This window comes from Phacochoerus africanus, chromosome 14 (genome assembly GCF_016906955.1).
Source record: "Phacochoerus africanus isolate WHEZ1 chromosome 14, ROS_Pafr_v1, whole genome shotgun sequence".
Classification (NCBI taxonomy): domain Eukaryota; kingdom Metazoa; phylum Chordata; class Mammalia; order Artiodactyla; family Suidae; genus Phacochoerus; species Phacochoerus africanus.
The window spans coordinates 11,371,022-11,388,350 of record NC_062557.1 but is presented as its reverse complement, the minus strand read 5'-3'; the positions used below and the strand labels follow the sequence as shown (position 1 = coordinate 11,388,350).

The window sequence follows — 17,329 nt, the reverse complement described above, 5'->3', positions numbered from 1 at the left end:
TATGTTAGACATTTTAAATATGAAATTACACCTGCAATATGTCAGACATTTTAAATATGAAAAACCAACATTTCATAATAAGTAGGCTTATTCTTCAAATTCTGTATAGTATTTATTTAATTTTATACATTGTGTTACAGCCCCTACATTAACTTTTGTTCAAATATTAGTATATATTCATTTAGGTTTCTACTAAACTTCATTTCAGTTTTTTCTGATTTCCAGAAAAAGATACAAATGAGAGCCATTTGTACTTAACCAACAGAAGTGAAAGAACTAATTTTTTGAGACTCAAAAGTTGGATTGTGCAGAACTTTCTTCAGTTCAGAAAACATCTGTCAAGGGAAGTACATAGGACATAAATAACTTTTTAAAAATTTCTGCTTTTGACTAAGGAAGAAAAAAAAATCACAAGACTTCATAGAGAATGAGGAACTGACTCAGGGAATTTTCTTGGAATAATAGGAAACTGTGACCGTTAATACTTTCTCTAGCAATTCTGTATCCATTCATTCCTTAGTTCATTCATCAAAAATACATTTGTGTCAGACCTTGTTCTTGAAACAACAAATGATATCTTTGCTTGCTTGGATCTGAATTACAATGACTAATTAATTACACAAAACTTAAAAAACCTAATTTTAATTCCTAGTGTGATTATAAAAGCCCTGAGGCTACAACCTCTTTGGGCAAAAGGGTAAGTTGAAAGTTTTGTCTTGATTAGAGTACTATATCCAGAAAAGCAGAAAGAAAGTAACATTAACACTGCTAATAGGAGTTCCAGTCCTGGCTCAGCGGTTATGAACCCGACTAGTATCTGTGAGGTTGCGAGTTTGATCCCTGGCCTTGCTCAGTGGATTAAAGGATCCGGCATTGCCACGAGCTGTGGTGTATGTTGAGGACCTGGCTCAGATCCCGCATTGCCGGGGCTGTGGTGTAGGCCAGCAGAGGCAGCTCTGATTCAACACCTAGCTTGGCAACTTCCATATGCCGTAAGTACGGCCCTAAAAAGACAAAAAAAAAAAAAAGCTGCTAATAAGCATTATGTATTAGTCTTCATTTTACTGAAGATGTTACAAACCACCTCTAAATTATTACTATTAAAATACATTAATTCAGGTTCAGTTAACACTTTGCTGGATGATTCTAAAGAATCCCTGTAACCATAAAATGCATGTGTGAATGACTCTGGGGAGTAATCTAGGTGCCTTTATTAACCACATATCTGGCAAGGTTTAACTGCCTTCAACGTCTACGCAGGCCCTCATCGTGCCCCCATTACTCGAGGGCAAATTCTCGGAACGACAAACATCATTTGTAAGCTTATTTTTCTTTTTCGATTAAACTCTTCATTTGGAGATAATTTTAGATTCACATGCAGTTGTAAAAAGTAATAATAATATAGAGAGATCTCTACACCTTACTCGGTTTTCCCCGATGGCAGCAGTATCTTCAAAAGCCGCAGTTTACGCCATCACAACCGCTGTATTGTCCCTGATTCAATCCGTATATAGAACAGTTTCATCATCACAAAGATCAGGCTACCCATGTGCAGCCACACCCATACCTCTATGGATCTTGTCTTCTCCTAACCCATGACAACTATTAATCTGTTCCCCATTCCTACAATTTTGTTATTGCACGGATGTGATGTGATATAAATTGCGTCATAGAGTATGTAACCTGTGGGGACTGGCTTTTTCCACCTAGCATAGTTCTCCAGGTTTTTGTGTATACCAGTTGGTAGCTTGCTCCTTTTTATCGCTGGGTGGTACTGCATGTCTTAGGCGTGCCCCAGTTTATTTAAGCACTCGTTAAATGGAGTGCTTTCAGTTTTTGTCTATTCCAAATCAAGCTGAAATAAATACAGACAGGTTTTTGTATGACCATGTTTTCATATCTCGAGGATAAATGCCGAGGCGTGTAATTACTTGGTGGCATGGTAGTGGCAAATTTAGTTTTAAAGAAACTGCAAACTCTTTTCCAGAGGAACTGTACCGTGTTGCACTTGCACTAACAACGTGCAAGCGGTCCTTTCCTCCACATCCCATCCAGCCTTTAATGTTATCACTACTTAAGAAAAACCCCTTTTTTTAGTCATTTTGATAAGTACATAGTGACATCGCCTAGCGGTTTTAATTTGCATTTCCTTAACGGAAATTAAACACTGTTGAACATCTTTTCATATGCTTATTGGCCATCAGTAGATCGTCTTCAGGGAAAGGTCTCTCCCTATCTTTTGCCCATTTTCTGACTGGATTATTTGTTTTTCACAGTTGAGCTTTCAGTGGTTGTTATACTTCCTGAATACGAGTCCTTTGTGAGCCGATGTAGTTTGCAAATCCTTTCTGCCAACCTGCAGCTTTTTTTTTTTTTTTAACTTCTTAACAGGATCTTTCACAAAGCGAAATTTTAAAATTTTAATAATGTACAATTTATAATTTTTTTCTTTTAATGGATTGTGATTTTGGTGTCAGCTCTAAAAACTCTTTGCCTAGTCGTAGATCCTGAAGATTTTCTTCTATTTATTTTCAAAATTTTTAACGGTTTTCCATTTTCTATGGAAGTCTCTGACTACACTGAGTTAGTTTCTGTACGTGACATAAGGCTTAGGCAAAGCTTCGTTTTTAGGCCTGGGGATCCACCTGCTCTAAGACCATCTGATGAAAAGACCAGCTTTCATCCACCGAATTGCCTTTCCACCTTTGTCACAGATCCCTTAGGCATTTTGCACGGGTCTATTTCTAGATTCTTTATTTTATATTATGTGTCTGTCACTCTGCCAATAGCACGCAATCTTGACCATTACAGGTTACATAACCCCAGAGCTCAACTCCCTGGCTCACCACAGAGTGACCTGACAAAACCCACAGCCTCCTGCTTCTTCCTGGGGAGCTAAAGAGTTGATAGAGGCGTCTAGAATTGCTGACCCACAGATTGGTGGGTCTCCTGAACAAACCCAGCCTGTGAAGAATGAAAGAGCTTTATCGAATGTGAAGACATCAATGCAGAGAGTCAAGAAAAGTGAAAAATCAGTTGAGATGCCCTAAAGAAGAAACATGCTAAATTCCTGGACACAAACCCTCATGAAATGGAACTGTATATTTCACCTGATAGATAATTCAAAAGAGTTGTGACAGAGTACAATTTTACGTATTGGCCTGAAAAACCCACGGTGTTCACAGAAGTCTCATCAAGAGAAGAAAGAGCCATGCTGTGGGGATGTTTAACATGATGGTTAGGCCAAAGGTTTTCAATAGTTTGCATAGCTACCCAGTTTTGAATACTAGAATTTCTGCTACACCCTACAAAGGGAATGCATGACTGAAAAAGCTCCCTAAAATCCCCAAACATTAAAATGCAACTACTAAACTATTTCTCACTATAGATACAATAATGCAGTGATGGTACTATTCTTTTCATCATGCTTCAAATACCTGAACACATCATAAGCTCTTGATAAACATCAATTATAATAAATATGATTTTTTAAAAAAATCTTTTTAGGGCTGCACCCATGGCATATGGAAGTTTCCCAGGCTAAGGTCGAATTGGAGCTGTAGCTGCCAGCCTATACCACAGCCACAGCAACGTGGGATCCAAGTCACCTCTGCAACCTACACCACAGCTCACGGCAACGCTGGATCCTTAACCTGCTGAGCGAGGCCAGGTTTGTTACTAGTCAGGTTTGTTAATGCTGAGCCATGACGGGAACTTCAATAGTTATCATTATTATTATTAATACTATTATTTCTGCATTTCATTTCATTTCACAGTGTTCATATACTTTACCTGGAAATTGGTGTGTTCTTTCTAAGGGCAACGTATAGACAAGTTTCCCTTCACTTTCTGCTGACAGTTTGGCGTCAGGGATGTGCTGTTTTATAAGGGATGTTATTTTCTCCTGGACACACATTTCATTCAACTGCAAACTGGTGTTCAAAAAAAAAAAAAAAATACAGGTTATTTGCCGTTATATCTGATAGCATGAAAAAAAACTATTAGTCTCTATGGGACAATGAAAAAAATCCAATGCAAGAAACAGACCACCTAAAATGTGAAATAAGAGGACAAAAAAAAAAAATCAGATTGTATAAAAGTGAAAGGAGAAAGCAAAGAATGATCTAGTAAGAACTGCTGGTCCGGTTCCTCAGGGAAATGCCTAGAGAATGGATGTTGACTCAGGTCCTTAAGGAGAGAACAGTTACAGAGTAGAAACACATAGGGACATAGCATAGCAAAGATGAGGATTATTTAAAATGGAAAATGCTGAAGATTTTGCAAAGGGAGCTGAAGTTGGCTAAATAGAATTATTGCATTGGGCAAGAACAAGGCACTTTTTTTTTTTTTTGTCTTTTTGCCATTTCTTGGGCTGCTCCCTCGGCACATGGAGGTTGCCAGGCTAGGGGTTGAATTGGAGCTGTAGCCACCGGCCTATGCCAGAGCCCCAGTAACACGGTATCCAAGCCGCATCTGCAACCTACACCACAGTTCACGGCAACCCCGGATCCTCAACCCACTGAGCAAGGTCAGTGATCGAACCCGCAACCTCATGGCTCCTAGCCGGATTCATTATCCACTGAGCCACGACTGGAACTCCAAGAACAAGGGACTTCTGATAGGCATAGGCAAAAGAAAGTTTCAGCTATTCAATTTAATCATCTAATGCAAACTTATTAAGTTCTTAATATATGACAAAAATTAAACTGAGTGCCCATTGTACAATGATGAATAAAACAGCATAAGTCTGCTCTTATGGAGTTGACTGTCTAGTAGGAAAGGCATAAAACAAGTAAACAGATAAATAAAATAATTCCCAATAGTAGCAAATGCTATGAAGAAAACGGAGTAATGGGAGTTCCCGTTGTGGCTCGGTGGTAAGGAACTAGGATCCATGAGGATGTGGGTTCAATCCCTGGCCTTGATCAGTAGGTTAAGGATCTGGCCTTGGTGTGAGCTGTGGTGTAGGTCGCAGACACGTCTGTCTCAGATCTGGCATCATTGTGGCTGTGGTGTAGGCCAGCAACTACAGCTCTGATTCAACCCCTAGCCTGGGAACTCCCATATGCAGTGGGTGTGGCCATTAGAAAGAAAGAAAGAAAGAAAGAAAGAAAGAAAGAAAGAAAGAAAGAAAGAAAGAAAGAAAGAAAGAAAGAAAGAAAGAAAGAAAGAAAAGGAAAAAGAAAAGAATAAAAAAAGAAAGAAAATGGGGTTATAGATAGAAATTAATTATGGATGAATGTGGGTTTGAATTTCTGGGATCGCTGGTTTTTGCTTTCTTTGTAGTATTAATCCTAGAACTTTGAGAACGAAGGATCATTGAGAAAATCTGTCTATCTATTTAAAAACGGATATTTTCCAAATGCAGAAAAAATAATTTATTAATCCAGGTTATAAAGTACACAGTAGATAAAATATCAATAGTGACTTACCTTTGAAACTTGGTCTTGCCATTTGAAATGTGTTATTTTACCTACATGAATGGTTTCTTCATTAAATACTGTAATGATTCCTAATAGGTAGGGCTGTTCTCAGAACTAAATAATGGTGATGTCTGCACTTAGCTAGTCCTTAAGAAAAGGTAGATATTTTATCTAATCAAATGTTTATGTCGTAACTATTCTATTTACATATAAGATTATGAACAAGCAAGAAAGATGCTATTTTTAGAAGCAGGGAAGGAAGCAAAAAATCATAATTGTTGTTCGTAATGAGGCTTCCCTGGAAATAAAAACAATTCAGGGACTCTTTCTTGGCCACTTAGAAGAACTTGTACTGGATGCTACAGAGGACTGTCTGAGCAGGACATATGTCACCCTTGAGTTTAGGGTTTGGAAGTAAAGGTCAGCAAACTTTTTCTGCAAATGGCTAGACATGGACTATTTTACGCTATTCAGTCCAGCAGTTCTCTGCTGCAACTACTCAACACTACTGTGCTACTTGGTAGCAGCCACAGACAACACCTAAACGAATGGGAACAGCTGTGTTCCAATCAAACAATTTGCAAAAACAGGAAGTAGGTTGGGATTGGCTCAAGGGCCATAGTTTGGTGCATCAGACTGAGAATAAGAAAGACAATTATACACAGTGCTGTCCAGGAGCCCATGAGGAGATTCATGAATGGGGCAGCAATCTTGACCAGCATTTTTTAATTGTAAGACTATGCTTTATGGTCATGCAGTGGGCTAAGTGCCATCTCATTTATTTTTCTATCCTCTTTCCTTGAGATTAGGCATTATTATTCCCACTTTCCAGGTGAGAAAACTGAGTTTCAGAAAGTTGAATTCATTTCCAAGGAGAGATTCAAAGTGCCTTGAGAAATAAAAATATTAGAACAATACACAGAGCTGGAAACTTAATAAAGGCCTCATAAGGTAGCATTCAAATAACTCTTCAGGACTCAAGCAGGTGGAAATGGGCTCAAGAAAACTGCCAGCCTGAGGAAATAATCTCCAAAATGGGAAATGTGATGATGGTTGTACAACTATAAATATAATAAAGTTCACTGAAATTTTTTTTAAAAAAATGGGAAATGGGAGTTCGCTTTGTGGCTCAGTCGTTAATGAAACCAATTAGGATCCATGAGGATGTGGGTTCGATCCCAGGCCTTGCTCAGTGGGTTGAGGATCTGGTGTTGCCATGAGCTGTGGTGTAGGTCGAGGATGCAGCTTGGATCTGGCATTGCTGTGGCTATGCTGTAGGCTGGCAGCTGTAGCTCCTATTCAACCCCTGGCCTGGGAACTTCCATGTGCCATGGGTACAGCCCTGAAAAGCAAAAAAATAAAAAATAAAAAAGGGAAATGTAGGCCAAGATATGGCATGTGCAAGGAACAATGAATAATTCATTTTAACTAGAGGGTACTAAAGGCAGGTCATGTGGTATTCACGACTGGATGGGCTATACCAGCCTTACCTGGCTACACTATTTGGACTCTTTTGGTAAAATGGAATCGAGTTTTTATTTGTTTGTTTGCTTGCTTGCTTGTTTTGTCTTGTTATTGTCACATTTTTTTTTCTTTTTAAAGTTAGTACAAATCAGAACTGCACCTTAGACAAAATGAGTGATTCGTGCATAAATTAAAAAGTAATTTAAAATATGGATTGGGATACTAGACTTTGAAGTTAAAAATGTCCAGGTTCAATTTCTGGCTTTACTACTTATTAACTTAGGGAGCTTATAATTTCATTTTATGTAAAGTAAAAGTAACAACGGTTCCTACCAAAAAAAAAAAAAAGATTTAAATGAAATAATGCTAAATATCCTACCTCTTAATCACTCAGGAAATAACATCTAGAAAAATAAAATGAAGAGGATGGAAAGGAGAGGAAGACCAAGAAAGAAGAGGAGTAAGAGGTAGGCAAGGAGCCTACCTAAGACATTATGTTAACACCTGGGTGAGAGAGAGGAGGAGATGTGAAATATAACAGGTCAGTTGAGAAAGTTCCCTTAATACACCTTGTCCTTAACAAACAATATGTTGTGAGTTAGAGGCTCAGTTGCTAAAATCTACCAAATCAATATCTCTTATATATACATTTTCTTTCTCCATATAACATACATATATGGATATATACACACAAACATCTCAGTAAGAATATGTGGATGTGTACATACAAACATCTGTGTGCAATAGTAAAATATTTTCTCCCGTGTTGTAATGTTTTGCTTCAAGGATCATGCCTTACTGTAGCCAGTTTCTCCTTTCTCCCCAGCCTCCTCTGGTGTCTATACCTTAAGTGATATCCAATCCCCCATTTCTTCTTTAGAAACAGGGAAGAGCCTGCACACTTCAGCTTCCCTTTGGAGAGAAACACTTTCCTATCTGAAAAACAAGAAGCAAAGAAGAAGGTTACAATCTGCCCATTCTTTCCAGAGAAAAGACAGATAATCATCTACATTATCCAACTCTTTTTTTTTTTTTTGTCTTTTTAGGGCCGCACCTGTAGCATATGGAGGTTCCCAGGCTAGGGGTCTAATCAGAGCCACAGCTGCCGGCCACAGCCACAGCCATACCAGATCTGAGCCACAGCTCACGGCAACACCGGATCCTTAACCCACTGAGTGAGGACAGGCATTTAACTCGCAACCTCATGGTTCCTGGTTGGATTCCTTTTCGCTGCACCACAACGGGAACTCCCCACTACCCAACTCTAATTCAGAGCTCCTACATTTTCAAAGACAGGGCTTCCTTAAGACTCATTAGATCAGACACATTTTAATCTTATGTATATACTTTAGGCTACGGTGTTGCCATTCAACCAGGGCAGGAGATTAAACTAAGTGGTGTGGATATATCTTCTAATATAGAGAATCATTACATTATAAATCGTAAGGGATCAAACATCGAAATTACACGTCTACTTCAGATATACCTCAATTTTGAGTAGATTCATGTCTTAGAACACTGGCTCTCAACTTGCAATAACTGATTTTCACAGCAGATCATTGCTCCTGTGTAATTAAAGGATGCAAATTCTAGGCGATACATGGAAATGGTTGGGAGTAAGACTCTTTCAGCCCAGTTTTATCATGACCGGGGTTCAGATTACCAGATGCAGCTAGATGGCCAGATTACAAAATACGGCTGTTCGCAATGCCAATCCATATTTCTCAAACCTCATACAGCCCTCATCATGGTACTTAAAAGAAGCCAGCAATTACCAGCCAGGATGTCAGCCTCATCCATGAACTGGGTACTGAAGAGGATCACGCGGTCTGTTTTCCGCTCTTTCAGGATGTTCCACACTTGGTGCCTTGAAAAGGGATCCAATCCAGCAGTTGGTTCATCCAACAGGAAAATCTACAGGGCAGGGACGTGTATAAAGGGGTTTTCCAGTAAGGGTCAGTTCTTCCAGAAAACATGTAGAAACTATTTATTTATACTTCAAAGGATATGGTGATTCTGGTTCTTCCTTTATATTTAATGCTCTATCATAAATATTTTATCACAGATGTCCTTTGTGAAGAAATGTTTTAAACGACCACCAAAAGTTTCATTTTTAAAATTTTGAAATCATCTCTAAATTTAGTCTGACTCACCTGAGGATCTCCTAAAATGGCAATCCCAAAGGTTAGTTTTCTCTTCTGTCCACCACTTAAGTTTTGAGCAAGGATGTCCTGAATATTTTTCATTTCCAATTCCAGCAAAACTCTCTGAACCTAGCCAAATGACAACATTTATGTCACAAACCAATATGTCTTTCTTTTTTATTTTTAAATGTATAAATATGAGGCTGAAAAATGTAATGATTCAAAGCATGGATACTAAACCAGACTGCCTGGATTTGAATACCACTCCATATTAACTAGCTGCATAATCTTGATCAAGTTACTCGTTCTCTTGAACCTCAGTTTCCACATGTGTAAAATGGGTATAGTAGGGAGTTCCCGTCGTGGCGCAGTGGTTAACGAATCCGACTAGGAACCATGAGGTTGCGGGTTCGGTCCCTGCCCTTGCTCAGTGGGTTAACGATCCGGCGTTGCCGTGAGCTGTGGTGTAGGTTGCAGACGTGGCTCGGATCCCGCGTTGCTGTGGCTCTGGCGTAGGCCGGTGGCTACAGCTCCAATTCGACCCCTAGCCTGGGAACCTCCATATGCCGCGGGAGCGGCCCAAGAAATAGCAACAACAACAACAACGATAACAACAACAAAAGACAAAAAAAAATGGGTATAGTACCATCATCTTAGGGCTGTTTTGAGTAATAAATGAATTATTATTTTAGAGCTAAGAATGATGCTTCGCATGTTGTACGTTACACATAAATTATCTAAATTAGATTTTTTTGGGTCCAATGTATGTACAACGATTTGTACAGAGATAATTTAATGAAGTCATAAAAGCTCAGTGCAAATAGTTAATCTCATTTTGACGAACACATTATATCCAGCATATTTAGATACCTCTTTATCAATTTCATGTGGCTGAATTCCTTTTATTTTTGCAAAGAGCCTGAGATTTTCTCTCACAGTAAGGAAGTCAAACTGCACATTGATTTGTGGACAAACTCCAGTGAGCTTGCTGATGTTTTCTAGGTATGCCATTTGTGAGAGTTTATTATTATAGATGGTGACTGAACCTATAACAAAGATCTCAAGTTAATATCAGGATAATGCTTAAATTAAGATATTTCTAAATGAAAAACCACCATTTGTTAATAGGATATTAGATGATTTTTTATCTTCAAGTTGTATACAATTCAGGCATTATGAACTTCCATTTTAGTTGTGCGGGTATACGAAAAAGAAAAAAAGAGGTCCTATCTGCAACTCTTCCCATTAAGATGTAGTCTATTTTGTCCACTCCTCACATTTAGGCTTGGCTGTCTCACATATGGAATCTTAGCAAATGTGATACAAGAAGAGACCGTGAAATGCCTCTGCCCTGGGATTTACCCTGCCCTTGCTTCTGGGGTCATGAAGACCTCTGGGTGAAAAATCCAAGACCAGCCTCCTGGAATAGGGATGTCCACGTAGAAAGAGAAGTACAGCAGTCCAAGCTGAAGTCTACATATGTGAGTCAACCTGTGTTAAAATATCCAGCCCCAAACAGTTTTGTCCAGACAGAAAAACTGCCAGTTGACCCATAAAATCATGAGAAAAAATAATATATTTTTATTCTAAGCCATTGATATGGGGGATGCTTGTTGTGCAGCAAAAGTTAACAGATACACATTGGAATGTCAAATGACGATTAATGACTGAAAATAATTATGAAATACTCAAATTCCTTAAATATCAATTAAATACGACATACTTGAGAATAATGCCACAATTTAACTCGTTTTCTGCTACTTGCCTGTGTTTATGATTAATGATCAGAAGGAGTTTATATTAATAGCTAATTTATTTATCAATCTGACTTTGGGAAAAACCCTTTTACCTTTGGTGGGAACAGATAGCCCACTAAGAATGTTTAACAGTGTGGATTTTCCAGCTCCACTGTGACCAAGTATTGCAGTGATTTGGCCTTCATATATGTCAAATGCCAGATCTAGGAAGAAAAAGCAAAGAAAAGGATGGGCGAGAATAAGGAAGGAAAGGATGTAAAAAGGAAAACTATTAAAAGCATAAATAACATTATGGAGCTAATTAATTGTTTGGGGTTTTTTCCCCCCTTGAATGTCCATGCATTTTAAACATGAACATACTGGGTCGTTAAATTCAAAATAAAAATAATAAGATACTTTTCATAAATTTACTTTTTAATCCTACTTTTTTTTCTTTCTAGGGCCGTACCAGTGGTGTACAGAAGTTCCCAGGCTAGAGGTCAAGTTAGAGCTGCAGCTACAGGCCTACACCACAGCCACAGCAACTCGGGATCCAAGCCACATCTGCGACCTACACCACATCTGGTGGCCACACCGGATCCTTAACCCGCTGAGTGAGGCCAGAGATCAAACCCACATTCTCATGGACACTATGTTGGGTTCTTAACTTGCTGAGCCACAATGAGAACTCCTTTAATCCTATTTTGAAACATGAAAATTACTCAGTTTAAAGGAAACATGTGTTACACTCTTAGGCTCAGTGAAACTGCCTGGCATTTGGTAGATGGATGCCAATATTTATTGACTGGAAGAATAGATCAATAGTTTAGTAAATTACTATGTGGCTGGAACTCCTTTGAGGTAAATGACTTTTATGCACAGAAGAGAAACATATACTTATTTACAACAGCTTTGGAATTACAGAAGAGAAATTTAAGTTCACTGAAAAAAAACCCCAGGATATGTTTAGACTACATTGTAAATCTTTAAAATACATGTAATTCTAAAATATGCTCAATTTCTTCCAACTTTTATGCAACAGAAGTAATGCGTTGGAAGGAAATTTATCATGTGGTTCAAACAATTCATTTTAAATCCGAAATACAACCACTAATTGCTCACCAAGAACAAAACAAATTGAATTAAAATTGGGAAATCAATATCAATATAATAAGCAACTTTTTACCTTTCAAAGCTTCTATTTTATCAGGTTTTCCTTTATACTCTTTTGTAACATTTCGGATTCTGAAAAAAAAATTAAAAGTACTTGAAGTGGTGACAATTTTCTTTAGTTTGTAATCCTAGGTTTGGTTGACAATATTGGATGAATCTTATCTTCAGGGAACAGGAAGTTTGGGATTCCATTTGCATGCAGTTGTGTTTGATTTTTTATGTTTTTTTGTTGCTTTTTAGGGCTGTACCTGTGGCATATGGAAGTTCCCAGGTGAGTCATCGAACTGGAGCTGCACCTGCTGGCCTACGCCACAGCCACAGCAACACGGGATCCAAGCCATCTCTGTGACCTACACCACAGCTCACAGCAACAACAGATCCTTAACCCACTGATTAAGGCCAGGGATCAAACACACACCCCCATGGATATTAGTTGGGTTTGTTACTGTTGAGCCACAATGGGAGCTCTCAGTCGTGTTTGTTGAGAGAATCAACTGGAGTACTGCTTGCCAACCCTAGCTGCACCCTGGCATTACCTAAGGCGTGTTCAAAATGTACCTATGCTTGAAACCCATCACCTTCTGATTCTGGAAGCTTAGCATTAACACTAGGAACCAGAATCATCTCTGAATTGCAAAGTCAAGCAAATTAGACCAAGATGTAACAAAGGCATCTGATGCTAAAAGACTCATTGTGAACGACTAGAGTGGACTGGAGATATCTTTGAATATTTTGCATCAATATAAGAGGTTGCTTAAGATAGACGAGGTTGGGGTTAGGAAGAGAGGCAAAGAAAATAGCGAAGGCATTGGTTCCCCAGCCCTACCTGCCTGAGTTCATCCCATCTATACCACTTAGCAGCTCTGTGACCTAACTAACGTACTTGTTTTAGGTTTAAGCTTTCCAACCTGGAAACTCGGAGTGCTTTCGGGTTGTCTTGAAGGGCAAGTGAAATATTCCATCTTGCATTGTGCTTGGTTCATGATAAATATTCAATAAACATAAGATGATATTGGTTAGATGAGGATGATTATACAACTAGAAAGGAATAGAATTAACATATGCTGGTTGCTGTTATAGATCTAGAATCCTAGGCAGTTTATCTGTTTTATTCTACCAGGTAAATACATAATTCATCAACCGAATTGACTTCATGTTTCTTATTTTGTCATCTCCTAGTCAACAAATGATTCAGGCTCCATTCATAATGAACTCATATGATTTAATTAGATTTTTCCATCTGTATTTTAATCCCATTTTACCATCATTCCAGAGCACTTATAATTGGGTGAGGTGCTAAAGAGACAGAAGAAAAACAAAAGGAAGACGCAAACAGAGCAAATCGTGCCATTGCTCTGCCCCAGGCTGCCCTGATGGAGGCTAAACCTAGATTACATCACAAGACAAATACAAGTATGAAAGAGAAATGGAACAGGCTAAAATGAAAACATGAAATGGGCTCCAGAAGCTCCAGAGACTAGACTCGTCTGAGGCCATTCATGGAGGACTGACATGTGCTGTCACTGATGGACAAGTAAGACTTAAACAGGGCTCGAGGACTTCCTTCCTATTTTTTAATTTGGTAATAAAAGTTACCAGCACCAAACACGATGCCCACAGAATGAGGATATGTATGACTTTAAAGGGCACACCTTCCTCGAGTCCTTCTGAGTCTATCTTTAGGTCTTTCCTCCCTTGCCTTTCCGTGCTCTTTCATCCTCTTTGGAAAGGCAATAAATAGACGATGAATGAGAAGGCTAAAAAATTGAGAAGAAAAACATGGGATATGTAATGAATGAGATGTGGGCAAAGTGTGAAGAAATGAGACCCAACAAAGAAATGAGTGAGGGTAAGAATGGAGAAGAGAAACAATAGGTAAAAGATGGAGAATCCAGACAAGGTTTCCTTGAATGATCTTTGTTGGTGAAATCTAAATTTGTACTTATTGCGAAAGTCAACAATACAGGGCAGCAAAGGTTGAGGGCAGTTTTCTTTAAACTTGAAGTGGGAAGTGATGGATGCAGTGGGTGAGGTTGGGTGGGAGCCATCTGTGGAGCATAAAAGAGAACTCTGCTCCCTTCAGGTGCTCACTCCTAGCTTCTCAATTTTTGGCCTCTTCTCCATGTGCATCCTTGTTACCTGATGGCTTCTTTCCCATGGAACTCTGGAGACATTGGTTCAAAAGAGTCATTAGATGAAGGATTAGAATCCATTTCGTCTTCAAGGGCTATATGATCAGCCCTCTGTTGTTTTGACCAAAAGGAAGACTTCAGGAAAAACAAGGGTGAATATCGATGTCCATATTCATCTACAAGACAAATACCGGGTCAATCACCACCGGAAGGGAGAGAGCCACCCTCTTTCAGCACAGCAACGCGCACTCTTTGCCAGTAAACCGGAATGCAAATCAACACAAGGAAATGCACATGCTGTTTTTGATACGTGTACCTTCATAAGGGAAAACAATCACTAGCATACCTCTATTTCAGTAACTGCTCCTGCAGGAAGAAATAAACTTGTGATCAAAAAAAATCCAGCAGGGAACGTGGACATGCAGATGACCAAGAGGCATATGAAAAGATGTTCAATATCGCTTATCATCAGGGAGATGCGAATCAAAACCACAATGAGACATCACCTCACACTGGTCAAAATGGCTCTCATAAAAAGAACACAAACATCAAATGCTGGCAAGGATGGGGAGAAAAGGGAACCCTCAAACGCTGCTGGTAGAAATGTAAATTGCTGCAGCCACTGTGGAAAGCAGTATGGAGGTGTCTCAAGAAACTAAAAATAGAACAATCATATGACGCAGAAATTCCATTCTTGCATATATATGAGAAAAAAAAATCCACTAATGCAAAAACTACAGGCACCCCAGTGTTCATCACAGGATTATTTATAATTGCCAAAGCATGGAAGTAACCCAAATGTTCATCAACAGATGAATGGGTAAAGACTACTACTCAGCCATAAAAAAGAATGAAATTTTGCCATTTGCAGAAACATGGATGGACCTGGAGGGCCTTATGCCAAGTGAAATAAATCAGAAAGAAAAGAGAAATAATCTATGATATCACTTATAGGTAGAGTCTCAAAATATACAACAAACCATGAATATAACAAAAAACAATCAGATTCACAGATAGAGAGAACAGACTAGTGGTTACTTGTGGCAGGGGGCAATGTAGGAATGGGAATTATAAACTATTGGGTGTAAGACAGGCTCAGGGATGTATTGTACAAAAGGGGAATATAGAAAATATCTTGTAATAACTCTAAGTGGAAAGTATCCTTTAATAATTACATTATTATTTTTTTAATCTAGGAGGATCTTAAATGTTAAGACCTCTTAACTTCAAAAAAGACAGATATTGGAATACACTGAGCATGCTGCAGTCTACCTAGGAGTCCAGGTGTCATTACACTGGCAAAGGAAGAAGAAATTGAGAAGTTATTATTGTATATATAAAACAAATAGTCCAAGAAAAACAGAATAGGATTCAATAAAAATAAGTGTAGGAAAGGGAGAGAGTAGGGCAAAATAATTGAGTGCAACTTAACACAGAGTAGAATTTTAAAATGCTACTTTGTACTTATGCTTTATCTCATCCCCAAATGGTAACTTTCCCCTCAAGCAAATGTATTACTTGCTCTAAGAATATATTATTCATGAAGCTCCTTCCGGAAACTAATCCACAGTGTATCTGCATGCAGTAGTCACTTCTGTTTTCATGCGGGTTAGGAGATATGATGAACAGAATAATTCTATTATTCTAATATTTTGAAATTGACCCCTACTGTACAATTGATGGGTTTTCAAACTTATGTGTACTTTTCACATGTTAAGTCATTCACCCATAAAAAAATATTTGCTGAGTTCTCTTTATATACGTGGTATTGGTATATTATTAATTGGTACCCATTTCTTCCCTTTGATTAGGAAGTCTAACAAATAAAAGGGTGTAGCTATAATTGAAAACATTCCACCACTAAATTTAGTAAACATGATTTTGTCATTCTGTCTAGTTAACTTTCCTGTTATTTATATTTTTAATATTTTTAGAAGAATTTTGAACAGGTTGCCTCTGATCTTAAATTTAGGCTTCATGAATAGGTCCTACATTAGGAAGAAAATTAAGCAAATCAGTTTAGATTAAAGAAACTTTATAGTTATATTAATAAAACGAAATGGTTTTAAAACTAGAAAAATTATACATGCGAAAAATACCTTTGTGATTAGAATAAAATGTTGAATGAAAGAATAAAGTTAGAAAGGGGGTTCCCTGGTGGCTTAGCAGTTAAGGACTTGGCATTGTCACTGCTGTGGCTTGGGTTACTGCTGTCATGAGGGTTTGATCCTTGGCCTGGGAACTTCTGCATAATATGGGCATGGACAAAAATAAAATAAAATAAAGCAGAGGCATGAAAATGTAACAATATCTGATATAGGAAGAGACTGATGGGGTTCAGAGCAAGCCACCCCAAAATCCTTTACTATGGTGTATTGATTATTTTGAATTAAAGTTACTTAAGAAACAGGAGTTCCCATTGTGACTCCATGGTAATGAACCCAACTAATATCCACCAGCACTGGGCCTTGTCCAGTGGATTAAGGATCCAGCATTGCCCTGAGATGCGGTGTAGTTCTCTGACACAGCTTGGATCCTGAGCTGCTATGACTGTGGTGCAGGCCTGTAGCTGCAGCTCCGATTCAACCCCTGGCCTGGGAACTTCCATGGGCCAGGAGTGGGGCCCTAAAAAAATAAAAGCAAAAAAAAAAAAAAAAGTTACTTAAGAAACAGCCAGTGCAAGAACACTCTGACCCTGCTTTGTAACTGCTGAAAGCAGGAAATAAGCTCTCAATGTGAGGGGTCCCCTCACTGCAGAGTGAAAGGCATTCTCATCTCCAGATACAGGGATTCAGGGCCGAGAGGGCTTTGTAAATAAACTTCATTACTTCTGCACGGGTTTGCTAGGCCAAGCCCAAACCCCCAGGTCAGTATTTCACAAACAACTGTTTCTTTGTTCAAAAGGTCTAACACGGCCTACTTTGGACACTTCTTAGAATCTTACATATTTCTATGTGCTCCCATGCATATGACGTTTAATTTGTTCTTCTTCTGTTCATTTGTCCTTATGTCAATTTACTTCAGCCAACCAAAGATTCCAGAAGGGAAGAAGGGAGAAGTTTTCTTCCCCTACAAGATTAAAACATCATAAAACTAAAGTATTTAAAGTCTTAGTATCTGAATGTGTTTGAAACAAAGCCTGAAAAAAGGAGAAATACATCACATAACGCACATCAACAGGAAATTTAAATTGACGAAACACGTGCCTAAGAGGATCCTATGAAGCAATTGGAATATAGTGACCTCTGCTTGTGGAT

General features: G+C 38.5%; 1 protein-coding gene across 4 annotated transcripts in view; it reads right to left on the bottom strand.

The window, feature by feature from the left end:
• The window catches only part of LOC125113760 (ABC-type organic anion transporter ABCA8-like), a 75,032-nt gene that overhangs the window by 32,969 nt on the left and 24,734 nt on the right, over nt 1-17,329 (bottom strand). For all 4 annotated transcript variants that reach the window (XR_007131582.1, XM_047756655.1, XM_047756653.1 and 1 more), the window contains 8 exons: nt 14,080-14,248; nt 11,954-12,012; nt 10,881-10,991; nt 9,902-10,077; nt 9,041-9,160; nt 8,663-8,801; nt 7,733-7,823; nt 3,793-3,932 (listed from right to left, as the gene is read on the bottom strand). Coding sequence is in view for 3 of the 4 variants with exons in the window: in XM_047756655.1 (XP_047612611.1) it covers nt 3,793-3,932; nt 7,733-7,823; nt 8,663-8,801; nt 9,041-9,160; nt 9,902-10,077; nt 10,881-10,991; nt 11,954-12,012; nt 14,080-14,248 (1,005 nt within the window). In the remaining variant the exon portion in view is untranslated. The remainder of the gene's footprint in view (nt 1-3,792; nt 3,933-7,732; nt 7,824-8,662; nt 8,802-9,040; nt 9,161-9,901; nt 10,078-10,880; nt 10,992-11,953; nt 12,013-14,079; nt 14,249-17,329) is intronic.